The sequence below is a fragment of the Aricia agestis genome, chromosome 16 (genome assembly GCF_905147365.1).
Source record: "Aricia agestis chromosome 16, ilAriAges1.1, whole genome shotgun sequence".
Classification (NCBI taxonomy): domain Eukaryota; kingdom Metazoa; phylum Arthropoda; class Insecta; order Lepidoptera; family Lycaenidae; genus Aricia; species Aricia agestis.
This window is the reverse complement of record NC_056421.1, coordinates 8,822,118-8,840,998: the sequence shown is the minus strand read 5'-3', so window position 1 is coordinate 8,840,998 and position 18,881 is coordinate 8,822,118. Positions and strand designations below refer to the sequence as shown.

Below are 18,881 nucleotides of genomic sequence, written 5' to 3'. Positions count from 1 at the left end.
GAGCCTAGTAGTTACATAACATTTACTACGTTACGTAACAACTAGGAAACCAATAGTAATTAAAAATAGTTTTTTTTCACAAACTTTTGAAGAAGATATTGAGGTTTTTAGAATTGTAAATAAAATAAAAAAGAATAAGAAAAAGTTACAGAGCGTGTAGTAAGTAAAAAAAGTTACAGAGCATATAGTAAGTATAGTTCCATGCAATACGGATTATGATGCTGGTGTTAGTATTTGCTTATCTTGTTTAATATATTAACGTTTGTTGGGGGTTTATATGTTTACGAAAGTATTACAAGAAAATGTTTAGAATACCATCTAAATCATCCGAATCTCTTATAGATGAAAATCATATATTGGTTAGAATTCCCACATGGACCGGTGAGAATAGTAAAGATTGTAAATATAAACGTAGCGCTTCCCCGATAGTATTCAAAATATTTCACAGGTAAAGTATTCTTGCAGGATCTTGCATCAAATGCGGTTCGTATTTCCCAAGTTGTTGCTGGTTTTGTAAATATTTTATTAAAGGTTGCTTTCCTATCCTTACCGCAAGCTACCGCGACCGACAAAATAAAAATAGGCTACCTTACACTTACTTAACATGGTGAGACATGTTCAATACAAGGAGAGTACTCGATTCTCATTATAATTATGTAATATAATTAGGTACTTAATTTTTTACCAAATTTCCCTTTAAATAAAGGAATCATGGACACTAAGTAATAATTTACTTAGGCGGCTAGGAAAATAGGCATACTATGCGGCCGGCGCGGCGGCGTGTGCCACCAAAAAGCACCGCACCGTGCCGCTACCCTTCACGCGCGCAGTGTCCATGCGTTGGGTAAATAATTATTTAACTTTAAGTAACATTTACTCAGTGATCAATTGATATTATTTTTTTTCAACTAATATAGCCAAATACCACGTCCTCGAGTATTGAACATGTCTCAACAGTATGGTATTGACATAAGCGTTCGTTAATATAATCGAACGTCAACGTCATATTAACGAACGCTTATGTCAATTCCATACATTTTCATCGGCGATTCTATAACGAAGCGAAAACGAAAAGATTTTGGCTCACCCCAGTCATGTTTATAACATCAGTTTCATTTTTCTCGACACCACTAAAAGCAGCAGCGGCATGAGTCGCTGGATCAATGTCGGTAGAAAATTAAACTATAGTCTATGTTATAAAGTAACAGTTTATTTGAATTTTTGTCGGTCGCGGTCGCTTGCCGCGTTGATTGGAACAGTACCTAAACCATAAAGTTAATAAACCAAACGGAATAGAACAACAATCTCGAGCTGTCAAACGAAACCGAAATTGGTTTGGTTAGTCACTTACACAAGAATAATTGAACATGAATTCTATGATATTAAATTGTCAACGTGCCGATAACTGCCGACTGGACGTTAAAAAAAGAGTTCTGCTGTCATGTATCACACGTCTCTTTTTACCACGCAGTAGATGTGGCATCTCGCTTGCTCAGCCCTTTGTTTTCCGCTTCCGCTTGTTTAGGTCATAAAGTTAATATACCTAATATTAACTTTATGACCTAAACACAGACCGGTAACGGAGTCAGTGTCAGATTTATCAAACGCTTTTTAAACGTTTTCAAAGGGTCCATTTCAAATGTAATTTGTTTGAAATCTAATCTCTTTTACATATTTTGGTCTTTTAATTTGCTGAATAAATTAACGGTCAAGCCAATTGTAACTTAAAACAGTTATGTTGTGGGTGTATTTTGGTTTAGAAATGGGAAATGTTTTTGTTTTGTACACAGGTTTTTTTTGTATTCCCATTTTTTCGATGAGTATTATATTAAGCTTGCTACCTCGATCGTGGGAATCGCAGACACAATAGATTTTCAATTGTTATGACGTGATAGCCGGGTGCCGCTTAGGGATTGATGGGTCAATATTCTACTTTAAAGTCATTTTTTTCAACCGAGTTCAAATAAAGAAACATCCTACGAAACATCATAGTGATTCAAAAGTGTGCAGTTCCCGGGAAAAACGCACATATCTTATCTTATAACTAGATGATTTTTCCACCCAACACCAAATACAAAATTGTATGAAAATACGTTTGTAGCCGTTGCTCAAAAACCGAATACATAAGCATATAGGACTACTTCGCTTAGAGTATAAATACGAGTATATTTACCTCTACAAAGGGACGTTATCTATTATTCAAATTCAAAATATACCCTAGAGGTTATCGTGAGCACTTAGGTACTTTCAGATTAGTCCTGCAGATGAATTAGTAAGTTTGCTCTATTTAGTTTTTCCACTTAAAGTTACTGTTAATTTACTACGTAATCTTAGATCCTAAGAGTTAATAAAACATCTTTTCTTATATCACGAAAGCTTAAGCTTTCCTTAGCTATAAAATGTATCATTAATGTTGCCAGCATAATATGCAATTTGCTTGGAAAATATTAAATTCCATTAAATAGTGTTATAGTGAACCTAATGTATACCCAATTCGTTGGAATGCTCCTCTACAACCTAAATGACTAATTTTTAAGGACGACCTTCAAAGACTAATTCGAGGTTTAAACTCATCTTGGTTGTGTGACCCAAGGTAGTTAGATCTAAACAAATGTCATCTGAGTAACCACTTTTTTTTTATGAAAGAAGGGGGCAAACGAGCAAACGGGTCACCTGATGGAAAGCAACTTCCGTCGCCCATGGACACTCGCAGCATCAGAAGAGCTGCAGGTGCGTTGCCGGCCTTTTAAGAGGGAATAGGGTAATAGGATAATAGGGGAGGGTAGGGATGGGAAGGGAAAGAAATAGGGGAGGATAGGAAAGGGAATTGGGCCTCCGGTAAACTCACTCACTCAGCGAAACACAGCGCAAGCGCTGTTTCACGCCGGTTTTCTGTGAGAACGTGGTATTTCTCCGGTCGAGCCGGCCCATTCTTGTCGAAGCATGGCTCTCCCACGTATATTTATTATATTGTAATGTAATGGGGCTTAAATTTAAATGTCGTCCGTATAATGGTTGCCCAAGCGCATATTATTACGGCATTCTGGTACATAGTCGGCCTAGTCCAGAGGAAAGAACTAGTCAATACGTCTGGGACCAACTATGTGCGGGTTTCCTCACGATGTTTTCCTTCACCGTACGTGCGCCGGTATAATGTACTTGAGATCAAAAAATGTCTCATTGGTACACGCCTCCACCCGGGATCGAACTTGCACCCTCTGCGATTGCGAACCAAAAGTCTAGGCCTAGGGCCACGGGCGCTCTTCTAGGTTTTCTCATCACTCTACCTGAACCATTACGACTATAATAGAGTACGAACTAACGTATACCTCTCTTCCAGATGAGTTCTGCGAGGAGTACCCTCACAGCCTGATCCCGACTCCGGGCTACTGGATCGAGTGTTCCCGACAGAAGATCGCCACAGACACCATATGGGACGAGTCCGAGTCAGAACACGATAGTGGGCCCGATAGAGATGATCAAGGTATGTTTATTCTAAGGGTCAATATTGCAACATAACGAGACGATGCCTTGCATTTTTTTTTACAAAATGAAGGACAAACAAGCAAACGGATCATCTGATGGAAACATAAAGTTAATATACCTGGCGGAATAGAGAAACAACGGCCTGAGCAAGCGAGATGTCATTATCAGTAACACTGCGTGAAAAAAGAGACGTATCATGATAGTCATGTAATTTTTTTCTCATCTGTTTGACGTCCAGTCGGCACTTATCGGCACTTTGACAATTTAATCTCTTAGAAAGATACTTGTGTAAGGGTATAACACAATTTTTTACACATAGATGTAAATCAATTTCGGTTTCATTTGACAGCTCGAGATTGTTGCTCTATTCCGCTAGGTATATTAACTTTATGGATGGAAAGCAGCATTATAAGAGCTGCAGGTGTGTTGCCGGCCTTTTTAAATGAGCTATTTAAAACTGAAATTTATAACTCAAGAAGTAATTTGTATAGGGTCTACGCAAAGGTCAGAGCAGAGGGCGCTACTGGCAAATACAGTAAAAAATCTGAAATTCAACATAATATTGCACACATATAATATCAAATTTATCATAATATCAGAATTTTGACAGAAACGACGAATCGAACTTTTTGTTTAATGTCTATGCTGGTGCCTCTTTTGCAATAATATTACTTATATCCTATTGATAGATTTGCCACCCGCGGTTTGGGGCGGCCCATTCCAAATTTGAATGTATCATTTAAAGATGCACCGCAAAAAACAATCATTGTAATCAGATCTATTGCAAGATAATATTTTTGGATTTCATTTAATTCTAATAATAATAATCATAACATTCCCTACTTCGACTAAAGTTGATCACTTTTTAATACATAAAATGACATTTATAATTAATTTAATTCACTATCAATTTTACACAGCATTGTTTTCAAAAAAATCATTCAGTAAAAAAACATAAAGCTACTAAAGCACAAAGCGCAATGTTAAAAATCAATAGAGCTTTCAAATTATTTAAGCTCATTAAATGAAAGCCCCGAAGTTTCCAAATACCCACAAAAAGCTATTTTCCCGAATCAGACCTTTTACCTGTCACTGCCGAACACCACTTAAAATATTAAAGTCGCTGCACTTTTGTCAAGCATTAAACTTTGAAGCTCAAGTATATTTTAAGCTTTACAAAAAGCGCCAAGAAATGTCTACGTGTTTTGGGCTTTATGATTTGGAAAATTTATTTTCAGAGCATAATACATTACATACATAATGTATTTTAATATATATAATTTACATTATTATTATGAAGTAGGACTTTGAAAGAAAACTCCTGCACTGGGATGCCTAAATTATTTAAAAACGAACTACAGCACACTGTTAACGAGGTTGAACATCAAACATTTCATCGGAGTCGGTTCAGCGGCTAATGCATTAACAGAAATACAGGCACACTTTCAAATTTATGAGTATGGATAAGTAAGTACTTAAAAAATTTGGGGCCCGGTTCGAATCCAACAAATCTGATTTATAGGCACGCAAACTTTATTTTCATAACCCATTCAAACCTTCCGCTATCATTATTATTCATTGTGTGAAGACGTGAAGAATATTCCGAAAAGGACAAGGACTATTGTTGAAAGGGTCTTCTTTAAGGGCTATCAAATGGTTAACAATAAGAAATAGTTTCCGTGTTAATTTATGAAAGTACAGTTACGGCTGTATTATGGGTATATTTTAGATCAAATATAAATAAATATCTATGGACGCTTCACACCACGTCAGTCTGGCCCCGTGCTAAGTACCTGAAGGACTTGTGTTACAGGTACCAGACAACGGAAATATATTTAATACTTTTATACTATACATATATTTAAGATTTTTATTATATTATACACATATTTAATACACATCCAGACCCGGGTATATTGAAAACTTTTTGTTCCGTCGGCGGGATTCGATCCCGCGACCCCCGGCTTGAGCTGCCACACACTCAACCAATTGAGCCACAGATATCGTCATCAAAATATGTGTGTCGAAAGAAGATGCACTTTGTTTCTCTGTACTGCCTAAAGTATCTACTAATTTATTTTTTAAGACACAAATATATTTGTAAAAACGCTTTATGTTTATTTGTATTGGTATTTGTATTGTCGGGTTAAAAATTCGAGTTTCTTAACGAAGGTTACGAACACGTTTAATTTGTTTTAAATACCATTAATTCTTCAAGCGTTTTTGCGTCATTATAGTATTGCGCAATTATACACGATTTTATACGAAAAAGGCGGTTACTGCCCCCAAAAAAAGTAGCAAAAACATATTTCTTTTATCATAGAAAGTGCACCGTAAAATCGGTGAACAAAACGAAAACCGATCACGAAATCGAATCTATTTTACAATGCGAGAACGTTTCAGCTACTTTATTAGCTTGTGAAGTGTGGAACCATATCTAAGCTTGCTATCTGCTAAAATACTAGGAATAGAGAGCGTTTTCAAATATTCTTACTTTTGGTTTTACTAAAGCTAAGAAATTAAAGTTCATCGTCAGTATTCATCATGTCTTTGTCTTTGAATTACCCATAGCATAACACGATTGGTCAACTTTTAAAACACAGAAAAATCAATCAAAAATACTTCTGTAAAAAAAGGAGAGTGATTTAAGCTTCCAAAATATGTACATAAATTGGTTAAAGCATACACTTTAATTTGCCCATAGCTTATATGAAATGTATTTATGGTTTTTAAAATTACGCAACAAAAACCATTGTGTCGCTTACGCCCTTTCCATTTTTGCTGCCTTTTCCTTTCACTCTTCATCTTTGCATCTTTTGTCATCCATAGAAAACAAGCAATATAAAACAATAATATCCAACACGGTTTTTTACTTTACCGCGGTGTCACTTTAATTCTTCTGTGGAACTTCATTGAAGTATGGATTGAGTATATATACCTAGGTATAGTCTGTATAGTATTTATTTCCGCAAAAAAAAAACAATATGCTTGCGGTCAAAACTCTCAAAAATTAATTGTTAACTTTCCACGTAAAACCACGTGTCATTTTGAAGTTCTATATTTATTTTTTAAAACCAATGAGTTTCTAAAATACTAGAGTAGCAATGTCTTACAAAAGATTCTCAGAAATGCGTAACCACTTTTTTGTTCAAAAGACAATGTCAAGTCATATATTCGTTATGTCATTATGTATGTGAGATATGCCTGCAGGCATCTTCGAAGTGGCAACGCGTTGCTACCGTAAACTTCCAATCTAGTTACGTTAGTAACATAGAATATCATTGTTTAAAACTATATCTTTTATGACACTTACGCGATAAACAAAATATAAAAAGTTTAGTTATAAATTTCGGGTTATATTATTATATAACCCGAAACTTTACCAAAAATAGTCGTGAATTTCGTACACTATTGTCAAATATTATTTGAATCGAACGTCTACGGTTTCCTGAGGAGATGAAACATGTCACCGGAAATGATAGATAGGCGGCGACGTGATCCGTCACCGCCGATGTATCATGCAAAATGTTTGGCGCCAAGTAATTGAAAAAAATGTTGTGTATCCCTGTCGAATGTTTCGCGAAAATGCTTTTGGCGTCTGGCAAACTTTCAATTGATATTTTTTTAGCCAAAATAGTAGAGTACTTGATATGAAATTATTAAACGAAACTCAGCACTCAATAATTACTGTGCTGTTGAATTGTTACTTAAGCTGTTTTTAGGTGTACTCAAACCTTAACTAAGTGTTTGAAAGTTTATTGATAGAGGCCTTAAACCCGTATAAATAGTCAGTACTTAAGATGCGACCCGGTCTCAAGACGCGGTTCGGCCCTGTGATTGGTCCAAATTTTGACAGCCAACCAATCACAGAGCCTGAACCGTGTCTTGAAACCGGGATGCATCTTGAGTGACTGACTATTCATACGGGCCTTAGATTCAAACCATATTTCTATTGTGCCCATTCATCTTATGCCTATTTACAAATTAACTATACTAACTAATAACTAACTAACTTTTAATTAGAAAACTATACTTTTAATTAGAAAAACAATAATTTTTCTAATTAAAAGTAACTATACTTTAATTAGAAAAACAAGTAATAAAATACTCGTAATACCTACACTACGACACCCCAAAAGGCACTTAGTGTAAAAGTTAAGCCATCTTTTATTTCATCAAACATTAGTGTAACTTGAGAGGCCATTTCATTTTTCTTCCGTTCCGTTTCTTCAGGATATAAATATTGATTTTGCGATAATTTACTGTGCTCGTAAAACAGTATTTTGAGCAGGTACGGGAAAAATTACGGAGGCTCGGAGGTATTCAAGTTACAATTTGTATTTAAGGGAGAGTTGGTAGCACTGAAAATATATTCAAGAGCTCGCCGACGCTTGAGTTTGGAAATGGTCTTTATAAACGAACTAGAGTTTTCCCGCAACTATATTGCGCGAAAATTGTTTATTAAGTACACGAAAACCGTACATTTTTCCGGGATAAAAATGTCTTATTATTTTTTCTTCTGTTTTGTGTATGTTGTGTGTTAATGATAAAATAAATGTATTCTTATTTTCTTTTACGGGTCCCAAAAAAATTATCACAACGTTTGCATACGTTAAACTTAATAAGAGACTTGAATAATTAGATTGCACGTGTTCGATTTATAGGTAACGCTAAGCGTTCTTCCATAAAACAATTATTATGCCATAGTAATCGTACTATTAGAAAAAATATTCATAGACAGATTGGAAACAGATACGTTTTTTAATCGGGCTATGCCATATCAATGTTACCCGTAATCTGTCGGCACTCGGCTGGGCTTAACATACCCCGACCATATTACGTTTGTCCGTCATCTGGCTATGAATAAATTTTTCCGTAATTCGTCAGCGAAATATTATATCATTTCTATTCCTAATAATTAAATTATTGTTAAAAGGTAAATTAATTATGCCTCGTGCAATAAATCTATTCAAAACAAAGCGTGTGCAATATTCGCTTAACAGTTTATTATGCTAAGAGGATTATTTTACAATATCATGTCCATGTTAGGCAAAATATTTGACGTTGTAAAGGTATAAAGTTATAGTTAAAATCAATTTGTAATATAAAATTAAGTAGTAAAATATAATAATGTTTCATTAATTATATTGCAGTAGGACACATTAGGAAAGAATGAAGAAAATAAGAAATACGGTGGATATACAAGGTTATTTTATAATTGCAAAATTAGAATCAATGGCGCCATCTTGAAAAATATCTATGAGTTATGACAATCTTTGTAATTCTATACCTGGATGAGACTTACTATTTAATTTCTATCTGTAATATTTTCTAAAAACAATAGTATGTATGGCTTGACAGTTTCGTTACTATTACTTCAGATCAGAAACTAGATATTCGCATCATCTCCACTACGGTAGCGAAACTGCAAAGCCATACATTTATTGATATGTAGAATTTGTTGAAGTAAGAGTTGGTAGAGTGCTTGGCTCTATACAACATGACTGGTGAGACATGTTCACTCGAGGACGTGATATTTGGCTATTATATTAGACGAAAAAAAAATTAAAAAATATATCAATTGATCACTGAGTAAATGTAGTTTAAAGTTAAATAATTATTTACCCAACGCATGGACACAGCGTGCGGGAAAGGTAGCGGCGCGGTAAATCTTTAATGGCGCACTCCGCCGCTCCGGTCGCATAGGTATACCTACTTGCCTAGCCGCGTAATTTACTTAGTGTCCATTATTCATTTATTTAAACGGAAATTTGGTCAAAATTGTACCTAATAATTTTATTACATAACTAGCTGTTGCCCGCGACTTCTTCCGCGTCAACATAGTATAATAACGAAGATGGATAGTCCGCAAACAATTATGAAAAAAGTAAAATATAACCTCCTCCTTTTTGGAAGTCGGTTAAAAAATAGCCTAAGTTACACCTTACTACATCAGCTATCTACCAAAAAAAAGTCCCGGTAAAATAGCTCCAGCCATTTCAGAGATTAGCCGAACAGACAGACATACAGACAAAAATTGTAAAAAATGTTGTTTTGGTGTAAGTAGCGTATATAGATTCATATGCATGTAGTAAAAAACGGTTCTTTCAATATTACAAACAGACACTCCAATTTTATTTATATGTATAGATTAAAATAAGAATCGAGTACCGAGTACTCTACTTAAGTATTGAATATGTCTCACCAGTTAAGCTGCATAAGATCTTATATCTTTTCACTGGGCAAACCTTATTATCTTCGGTCGTCTTGGCAACATTTTACATGAAAAGTTTTTGGTGGGATTTCTTTTTCTTGAACCCATAAAACCTCCTTAGCGATCCTACGTAAACATGTACAGTCGACGACAAACGTAGTTCAAACTTTATACTCAAGGAATAAGGTTGCAAGTGGCTAAGTCTTTAATGTCGTAATTATCGCCGATTCTACACACGTAACCCATTTACAGTAGCTGGCGCCAGTCGCCTCGTCGCCCTATCTGCCCCATCTTAAACCTATCCTAAGTGCGTTTGCTGAGATTCTTCAAGAACCTTCTAGAGGGTGTTCTGTTCCTAAAAATATACTAGCTTCGCTGAACCTACTTTAGCAGTAAAGTTGTTGCCTATTTAACCAGTCTTTATTTTACGTTACTATTAGACAATGCATACTCATATTATAAATGCAAAAGTATGTCTGTCTGTCTGTTACCTCTTCACGCCCAAACCGCTTAACTGATTTCGCTAATTTGGTATGGAGATACTTTTTATCCCGGAATAATATACGGTTCCCGCGCGATAAACGAATTTTGGCGCAACAGAGTTGCAGGCATCATCTATTAATATATAACTTTGTTACGGAATTGTAGAATAAATACTATATCGGAGGTTGTAAGCGTAATGGTCCCGAAAAGCTTAAATAACCTACAGAGTACAGAGAGAATACGTGGGAGAGCCATGCTTCGGCACGAATGGGCCGTCTCAACCGGAGAAATACCACGTTCTCACAGAAAACCGGCGTGAAACAGCGCAAGCGCTGAGTGAGTGAGTTTACCGGAGGCCCAATCCCCTACCCTTTTCCCTTCCCTACCCTCCCCTATTACCCTATTCCCTCTTAAAAGGCCGGCAACACACCTGCAGCTCTTCTGATGCTGCGAGTGTCCATGGGTGACGAAAGTTGCTTTCCATCAGGTGACCCGTTTGCTCGTTTGCCTCCTTATTTTATTTAAAAAAAAAAAGCTTAGAAGTATTATCAAAGTTGTGAAAATGTGAACAGTAACATACATGTTTGCCTTGATCTAGAGATCAATTATGTGCCATACCCTATAGATCTCTAGATCAATTCGAGTATTTTACTCATCTACCAAAAAGCTGTTATTACAAAATTACACACAGATCTCAAGGTGTAAGGGATTTAAAAATCCTTAGCCTTATCAACCATAACCAAGAAGCACGTAAAGATATTAAAATTTAAAATTTCAGCTAACTGCCTTTTACGCGAAGAGAAAAATAAATTCTCGAGTTCGTTGCTTTAAAATATTTTTTATTTACATTTCAGAAGTGTTTACATGTTCGCATATTTCGTATATTCCACAAACAATTTCGCGACATGGAATATTCATTTCTCATTTCTGAAGGGGAGGTGTAGGTGGGAACTTATTTTTCTTGTGACACTCTCACCATTAATAATGCATACTCTGTGAAAGGATTTCACGATATTCAAATTGTCTTATCCTGTCGAAATAACATTGCCGAACGAAAAAAAACGGGAAATAAGACAACGATTAGTCACTCCCACGAGCAGTCACTTTGTAACTCAATTTTCGAATTTGTTGTCTGAACAAACATTCTGTGTAGAGTTATCCTGTGCTTATAATACGGGAGCTCTAGAACATTTTTTTTGTTATTATCAAGCTATTTTTTTGTGAGTAGCTTAATTTTGATAAGACGAACAACATTTTTATTTGCGAAAAATCTCGAAAGTGGTAGCTTACAGAGTTAGGAAGGATTTCATACTTTGAATTGATGGTCCTAAAATATGAACTGTATTATTTGTAGGACAATGTTACCCTTACAATGACTATTAATCTATCAATATACAAAAAATCGTCTTGTTAAGGTTCCGTTATAGGGTTCTGTAATCAATAAAACTTGGTTGACTACTGAACCCTAAAACGGAACCTGATAGGTTAATAGGGCTCCCGTACTAAATTTTTCAACACGCATAAAATGGTCACTACACTGCATATTGCTTAGACTTAAACGTGGGCTATAAACATCCAATTGTGCTGTTTACATTGACTAGTAAATAGGAACAGTATATAGGGAAACTATGTTAACCCTCCCGCTACTGTTTTTGTATTGTACGTCGTCTACAAACCCAGTGTACCACTTTTGAGCCTTACTGTCAAGGAATAAGGCCGGGATGTGGTTTGCGACTAAACAAAAAGGGGTCAGAGCTTGATTTACGCATTGTCCAGCCTCTGTGATTATAAAACATTACGAAATAATTGTAAGGGATACATTTCGATTTTCCGACGACACGGCGCCGCCAGCTCAAAAGAGATTTTGCGAAATTGATTCTTATGTCAATAGCACAGAGGCCCTTTTAGAGGTAATATAACGTTAAACAGAGTGTAGTTTGAATCTGCACACAAACAAATCGTAAGATATTACCATTTTCAAGGTTTTCTTTTCCCTCCACTTTATTATTATTGTTACTTGTTAATATCTATGGACGGTTCACACTCCGTGCTAAGTAGATGAAGGATGATGCGGCGACCATAATTATAGTTTCACCATACTGATACATAAATAATTATTTATGATTTAATTAAGATATACGTGATTTCATATTATCAAAGAAGCATACATAATATTGAATAGAGCTTAATTAACGTTAATTCAATTGTATTAATTAATTATGATACCCTCACCCCGTAAGGGCTACTGGCGCCTATGTGCAAAAAAAGATTTTGGCGCCCCTTTAGGCAAATTTTTTGGATCCTTGATTTTGGCGCCCCTGAAGATGGCGATTTGGCGCCCTTAGAGGATGGCGCCCCTAGAGGATGGCGCCCCTAGAGGATGGCGCCCGCTATTTCTACAAACAATAAAAACTAAGTAAACGTAACTCCCATACTTGAACCGTTTTGAATTTGGTTCCTTTTCGCTCACTATGACAAAGGTCCACAATATGACTTTACGAAATAAGCCACCACGAGATAAACGAGTTTTTAGTTGCGGGCGTCATCTAGTGAGGACATATTTTCCTGCGTAGTTTTTCTAGTTTCTACCAGGATCTGATGACAATTTTTGACAGCAGATTTTCAAAAAATATCCTTGATCACTGGATAATTTTTTATATTTGCACGTTTAACACATTACGCACAGAATCAGCCGCTAAAAGAAGAAAAAAGGGTCAAAATGTTTTGTTCCAATTACAGCGGTATTGCTAGAGTCAATTTACTCTCTCACTTTTTGCCATCAGATTCTAGTAGACCTATAACTACGTGCTACACCGGCACTAAAATTCCAATGCAAACTACATTGTGATTTATTTGAAATTGGATTTCGCTTCTATTCAATTAAATTTATCGTCTCATATGAATCCGGGTTGAGACAGGTTAAGCTTCGGGGCTCCGGCCATGTGTCGGCTCCATGATAACAACGGCTTACGGACTTTACACTATGATATCACAGTCAATAGTAATCCTCTATCCGAATATTGTTTCTCAATTCACCGTCATTTCAACGAGGTTGTATTGGAGTTTGGAGATTGAATAATAGTGTGCGTAGTTTACAAGGAGAAATAAAGACAGTGCTAATAAAAAAGTTTACCATGCCATGTTATAATGTATGGAGCTTAATCTTTGTTAATCCATACTATTACTTTCCTTTACTAATATAAATTCGATAGTGTGTCTGTCTGTCTTTCAGCCTGTCTGTCTATTTGTCTGTCTATCTGTTATCTCGTCACACCGATTTTGCTGAAAGGGGTATGAAGATTTTTATATGGATCCTGGCCGACCTACTGTCCGTCATTGTGTTTTTCCGCGTTCGCGACTATTTTTTTCTTTACGTGGTTTTATCCAGATTATTTTTTGTTTGTATTGATGTTAGCTATCTATTTTTGAAAAAATATTCGTGAACGCGAAAAAACTAGTGACCGACCGAACTTTCGGTTTCGGTTTCGGCCAGTTTCGGCCAAAAAATCTAGTTTCGGCCTTAGTTTCGGTTTCGGCCAAAATATAGCCGAAACTTTCGGCCCCGCCGAAACTCATGCGTCGTTCGGTAAACTTCATAGTTAACTCGACGTGCTTGCCAGCGAGGCCCCGGCTCAGTTCGCCACCATCTATTTATTTAGTTTTGAGATTATATTGTGTTCCAGATTAGTCCCGAATCAGAAATTAGCACTTGGTTTTATTTTCATTAAATTGTCTAAACTTATTTTTATCGAAATTATATTATTGAATTTTATACCTACGACAAACGCAGGCTTATTTAATATGCATAACTATTGGCAAATTACGTGCTATTACATATAACAATATAACAATGTTTCCGAAACAAGCGATTTAGCAAATGCTATGATAAATTGAATATATTGTGTGTGAACTTTATTTACTTTAGAATTTAGTTTTAATGTCAGATTATAGGATATATCTTGTGAGATTTATTAGTAAATCATCTCACCTCACTCTTTTACTTTTACCACGCGTTTTATTTAAATATTTAAAATTAGCTTTTAACTATGGACACGCAATCTCTTAGACCGTTCCTACCCTGCTAGAATCTTATCTAGCCCACTTCCCCCTAAGCTTCACTCTTGCGGCCCTCAGTATATTTTTCAGGATTAGTGGCAAAACGCCTTCTGGAGCAAAAAAATGTGACGTCAACTGCAAGTTTGCTCAGTAATTTCGTTTTGAACTTCAATCGTGGTCGTGTCCATGTTTCCCATAAAAATAATATACTGAATTGATTGTGTTTTCAGTAGTACGTCGTTAATGTCTAAAGGTACAATTCCGTGCATCGCGACAGTCGTAAGCCGCGCGCGGCCTACGACTGTCGTTGTCTGTCAAAGTTAGAAATGGTGACATACATTTTCATTCAATGACTATTGTCGTGAGCGGCCGACGACAGTCGTAGGTCGCGCGCGGCTTACGACTGTCGCGATGCACGGAATTGTACCTTTAGGGAAGATTGCACCAATCACACAACTTCATTTTATAAAACTTAGTTCTCATTAAATGTGTTCCTACGGGGATGTAAATCTCGTTTTTTTTTTCAAATGGATTTTAATTTATTTGGTGAAATCGCACCTACTTGGAATCGTATAAAAAACGGATTTTAGTAGATAAAGGAACGGATTATAGTACAAAAAAGTTTCTAGGGATCATATTCCAGTCTAAGATTAATAATATTTGTTTTAAGAAATGTCGCAAAAAGTAAAAAATTCAATGTGGTACTTTTTCTGTAGTACATATAAAAAGTTGTAATTTATGTTAAAAATCAATAAATTTCAGTAAATAATTGTAATTTTGAATGTTTTACCCAGTTTCGGTTTCGGTTTCGGTTTCAGCCGAAACTGAGAGTAAGGCCGAAAGTTCGGTTTCGGTTCCGGTTTCGGCTGAAAAATCAGTTTCGTTCGGACACTAGAAAAAACACAATAGCGGACAGTTATGTAGGTCAGCCAAAATCTTCATACCCCTTTGGTATGAAGATACTTTGAAACCTAGGTAAGAATATAGGATACTTTTTATCCCGGAAAAACGTACGTATCTCGCGCAATAAACGAATTTTAGTGCAACGAATTTGCGGGCACCAACTAGTTTATATTGTGTAGTCTGCTACGACGCGTAGCGCTGCTACGACGTAGCATTACTGCTACACCATAGGTCTACGAGCATCTCGTAGCATTTTTTAGTATATTATGGCATTTTTTAGTATATTATTTATTTATAGTGGCAAAAAGCAATAAGTAGCGAAACCAGAACAATGATTACATCGACTCGCACCGGGAATAAAAAAAACAGATGCAAGTGTTTTCCTATGATATAAGACATAAGGTTGTCAGATAATAAACACCGACAGTCAATAGTAAAAAAAAAGTATATTATGGCAGGTTCACATTCCATTCCAGTGCCCGTTTACAGTATCCCAGTAGCAATATAGCGCTGGATAGGATTACTGGATTGGAGTAATGTGAACCGGCCATAACGTAGAATATTATGTTGATATGAAAATAAACGACAATCATTACTTCCACTCTTCCTTTTGTCTTCGCTCATATTGGAAAGAAAGTAGCTAATTTTTTACCTAGGAACCCAACATATCTTTATCACCTAAACGTGAAATAAATACAATATTAACATCTTACCTCCTGTATATCAATCAACAATCAATCATGGGTGAAACTACTTAATAGAAAGAATGATTACATTGCTTGGAACACCCCCGGGAGCTCCGTTCCACTCCGGAACACTTTCATTTACTATATTGAACCAGAATAATGTACGAATTTTGGCAGTGACTGGTTTGTACGTGTGTCTGTATGTTATAGTTTACAGTAAATTCGGAAATGCTTCTTTTAAACATGAATGAACTATACTTTAGCCTGGGCTGGTTTGATTAGATATTATTGCAGTTAAAAATACTGTGAAATAACGCTTGTTATTTGTAATACTTCTTAACATCAGTGCAAAATTACAAAATTAAATATTAGATTACGATTGAGCTTCTCTAATACATATATACAATAAAGTAAATCAATTTTTTTTTAACATCATTTAGAGCCAGTCCACACGGCGCGCTGCGTCGTCACATAGCACACATGACGGACAGCAGCCCCCGAGTCGAAGCGGGAGGGGGTGTTGACGTTAAGACTGCTTCGTAATAACATAAAATATGCGTCAAAATGTTTGCGTTGCGACGACGCAATACAACGCACTGTGTGGACTGGCTCTCACATTTACAACAATACATTTCCTAATATTAGCATAAACAGAACGTATTCCCTCTTATAAGGCCGGAAACACACCTGCAGCTCTTCTAATGTTGCAAGTGTCCATAGGCGACTGTAGTTCCTTTTACTTTTTACTTTCCATCAGATGACCTCGTCGTTTGCCCTCTTATTTTCTATAAAAAAGCTACTGATTCCCACTTAAATCAACAGATCGCCGCAGAAGATCGGGCTCGCTGGACGAGGCGGCTGAAGATAGCAGTGACAACGGAGGCAGCACGCCCAAGAAAAAGACCGCCATAGAGGAGCAGTGGGAGAGGTCTGGAGGCTTCGAGCTCACCTCGGTAGAACAGGAGACATACGAAAAGTACTTCTACGGCACAGAACATTGGAACTATTTTACCAATGACGAGGATCTTGGACCAGTTATACTGTCAATCAAGCAGGAGACATTGAACGCGAGAGATCAGTTTAGGTAAGTGTTTACAGATTTTTTAAGCTATTGTATCTGAGCTTTTATCGCTTTGTGGGCGTCAATAGATGGTTTTTTTTTTATTTTTTTATTTTGTGTATATGTATACAGGTTTTTTGAACATTAGAAATAACTTCGTTACATTCGGGTGTCCCTTGACACCTCTCAAGTTTTTTTTACCATTTTTACCTTACTTTTTACAGGTAATATAAAGGTAAGTATGCATTCGTAGCACATTACCATACAAAACAAGCAGGTATCATTTGGAGCCGGACCAAAATAGACGCGATCGATTCTCATCCCGACGATTATAAAAGTTTTTTCTGTGTAGAGAACGGATCGTGTCATTTAAATTAAAATTAACAAGGTTTTGTTACGAGTAACTTGTTAATGAAGTTTGTTAAATACCTATATGAATGTTACAATATACTTAATATTCTTTGCGTGAAGCATTTAAATGTTTATATTAAAGAAGGAAAGAAAATCTTAAAATTAAAGAAAAATAAAACATACCTACTAATAATTAGTACGCCTATAGAAAGTGCAAACCTAAAAAATACGAAAATTTTAATGGTTTTCGTACACACTTTCAATGTCATTCCCATCCAAAATTCAATCAGACGCGTAAACAATTTGTATCGATAGGAAAAATATTTGCATTTATAGGCTTTGTGCACAGGTGGGTAATGTAAAGGTTAATCTTGGTGAGGTAAGCCTGCTTGACTAGGGCTTATCCTACTGAAATCAATTGACTTATTGGCTCGCGTCCAACTCTGGATTATACAGTTTAGGATATATTAGACTTACCTAGAATAAGGTCCACTTGCGCAGATCCAGGTTAAAGTTGATACCGGGTTAAATAGTGAATCTCTACATTCTTTATACTCTTATTTTTTAATTTTTTATTTTATTGAAAAAGCACAATACACAGTACAATCATAACAATACAAAGCTGTTGTTTACAATATTATCTAAGCTGGATTGCAACGTAATACTATGTGCATGCAACTAATCTAAATTTATTATTCTTCATATATTTTACGAAAGAGATAACGTTTAATCCGGGGTTAACTTTAACCCAGATCTGCGCAAGTGGGCCTAAGCATGCTAAAAGAACGAATGTGAATAGATCACCCCCTTGGTTTAGAAATATACACTATACAATTGTGTGTAATATACACTGTACAAGTGTACACTGTACAATTAATACGCTATACAAAGTTTTATATTATGATACACTTATAGATGACGCCGGCAACGCCGATGCGCCAAAACTCATTTATCGCGCTGGAACCGTACATTTTTCTGGGCCAAAAGTATCTCCATGCCAAATTTCAGCAAAATCAGTTCAGCGGTTTGGGCGTGAAGAGGTAACAGACAGACATACTGACAGACAGACAGACAGACAGACAGACAGACAGACAGACAGACACACTTTCGCCTTTATAATATTATTTCAGCAAAATCGATTCAGTGGTTTGGGTGTGAAGAGGTAACAGACAGACAGACACACTTTCGCCTTCATAATATTAGTATGGATTGAACAAAGAAAAACCATACTAGTTAGCTTATTAATTATTGTGTAACTCCCTTTATTTGTATGTATACAGTTTAGTTAGAAAAGTGTCTCCACAGGTAACATCAATGTAATGTAAAACTTTAATATAATAATCACACACACACACACAGTTATATTCTTTTTCATTAGTAAGCGTACAGTTTCTTTATTATTTAAAATAACATGGAAAAATCTCCGCGACATTTTCGCTAAAATACATCAAAACTAAAAAATATATTCGATAAAACTTTTAGGACATTACATTTTCTCTGGAGAAAATCTTTAATATTCATAAAGTTATTACTTAGTTGATAAAAACAAAATTGTTTCTTAATCCAATAATAGAATTGTAAAATCGCTAAGCCTTAACGAAGCTTATCAAAATCTTTATTGTAGATATTAAATTTTCCATTT

General features: G+C 35.8%; 1 protein-coding gene across 1 annotated transcript in view; it reads left to right on the top strand.

Moving 5' to 3' along the window:
* Positions 1–18,881, top strand: part of LOC121734928 — a 98,723-nt gene that overhangs the window by 51,107 nt on the left and 28,735 nt on the right. Inside the window, exons 7-8 of the mRNA XM_042125574.1 lie at positions 3,341–3,484; positions 16,651–16,912. Of these exons, the coding sequence (XP_041981508.1) occupies positions 3,341–3,484; positions 16,651–16,912 (406 nt within the window). The remainder of the gene's footprint in view (positions 1–3,340; positions 3,485–16,650; positions 16,913–18,881) is intronic.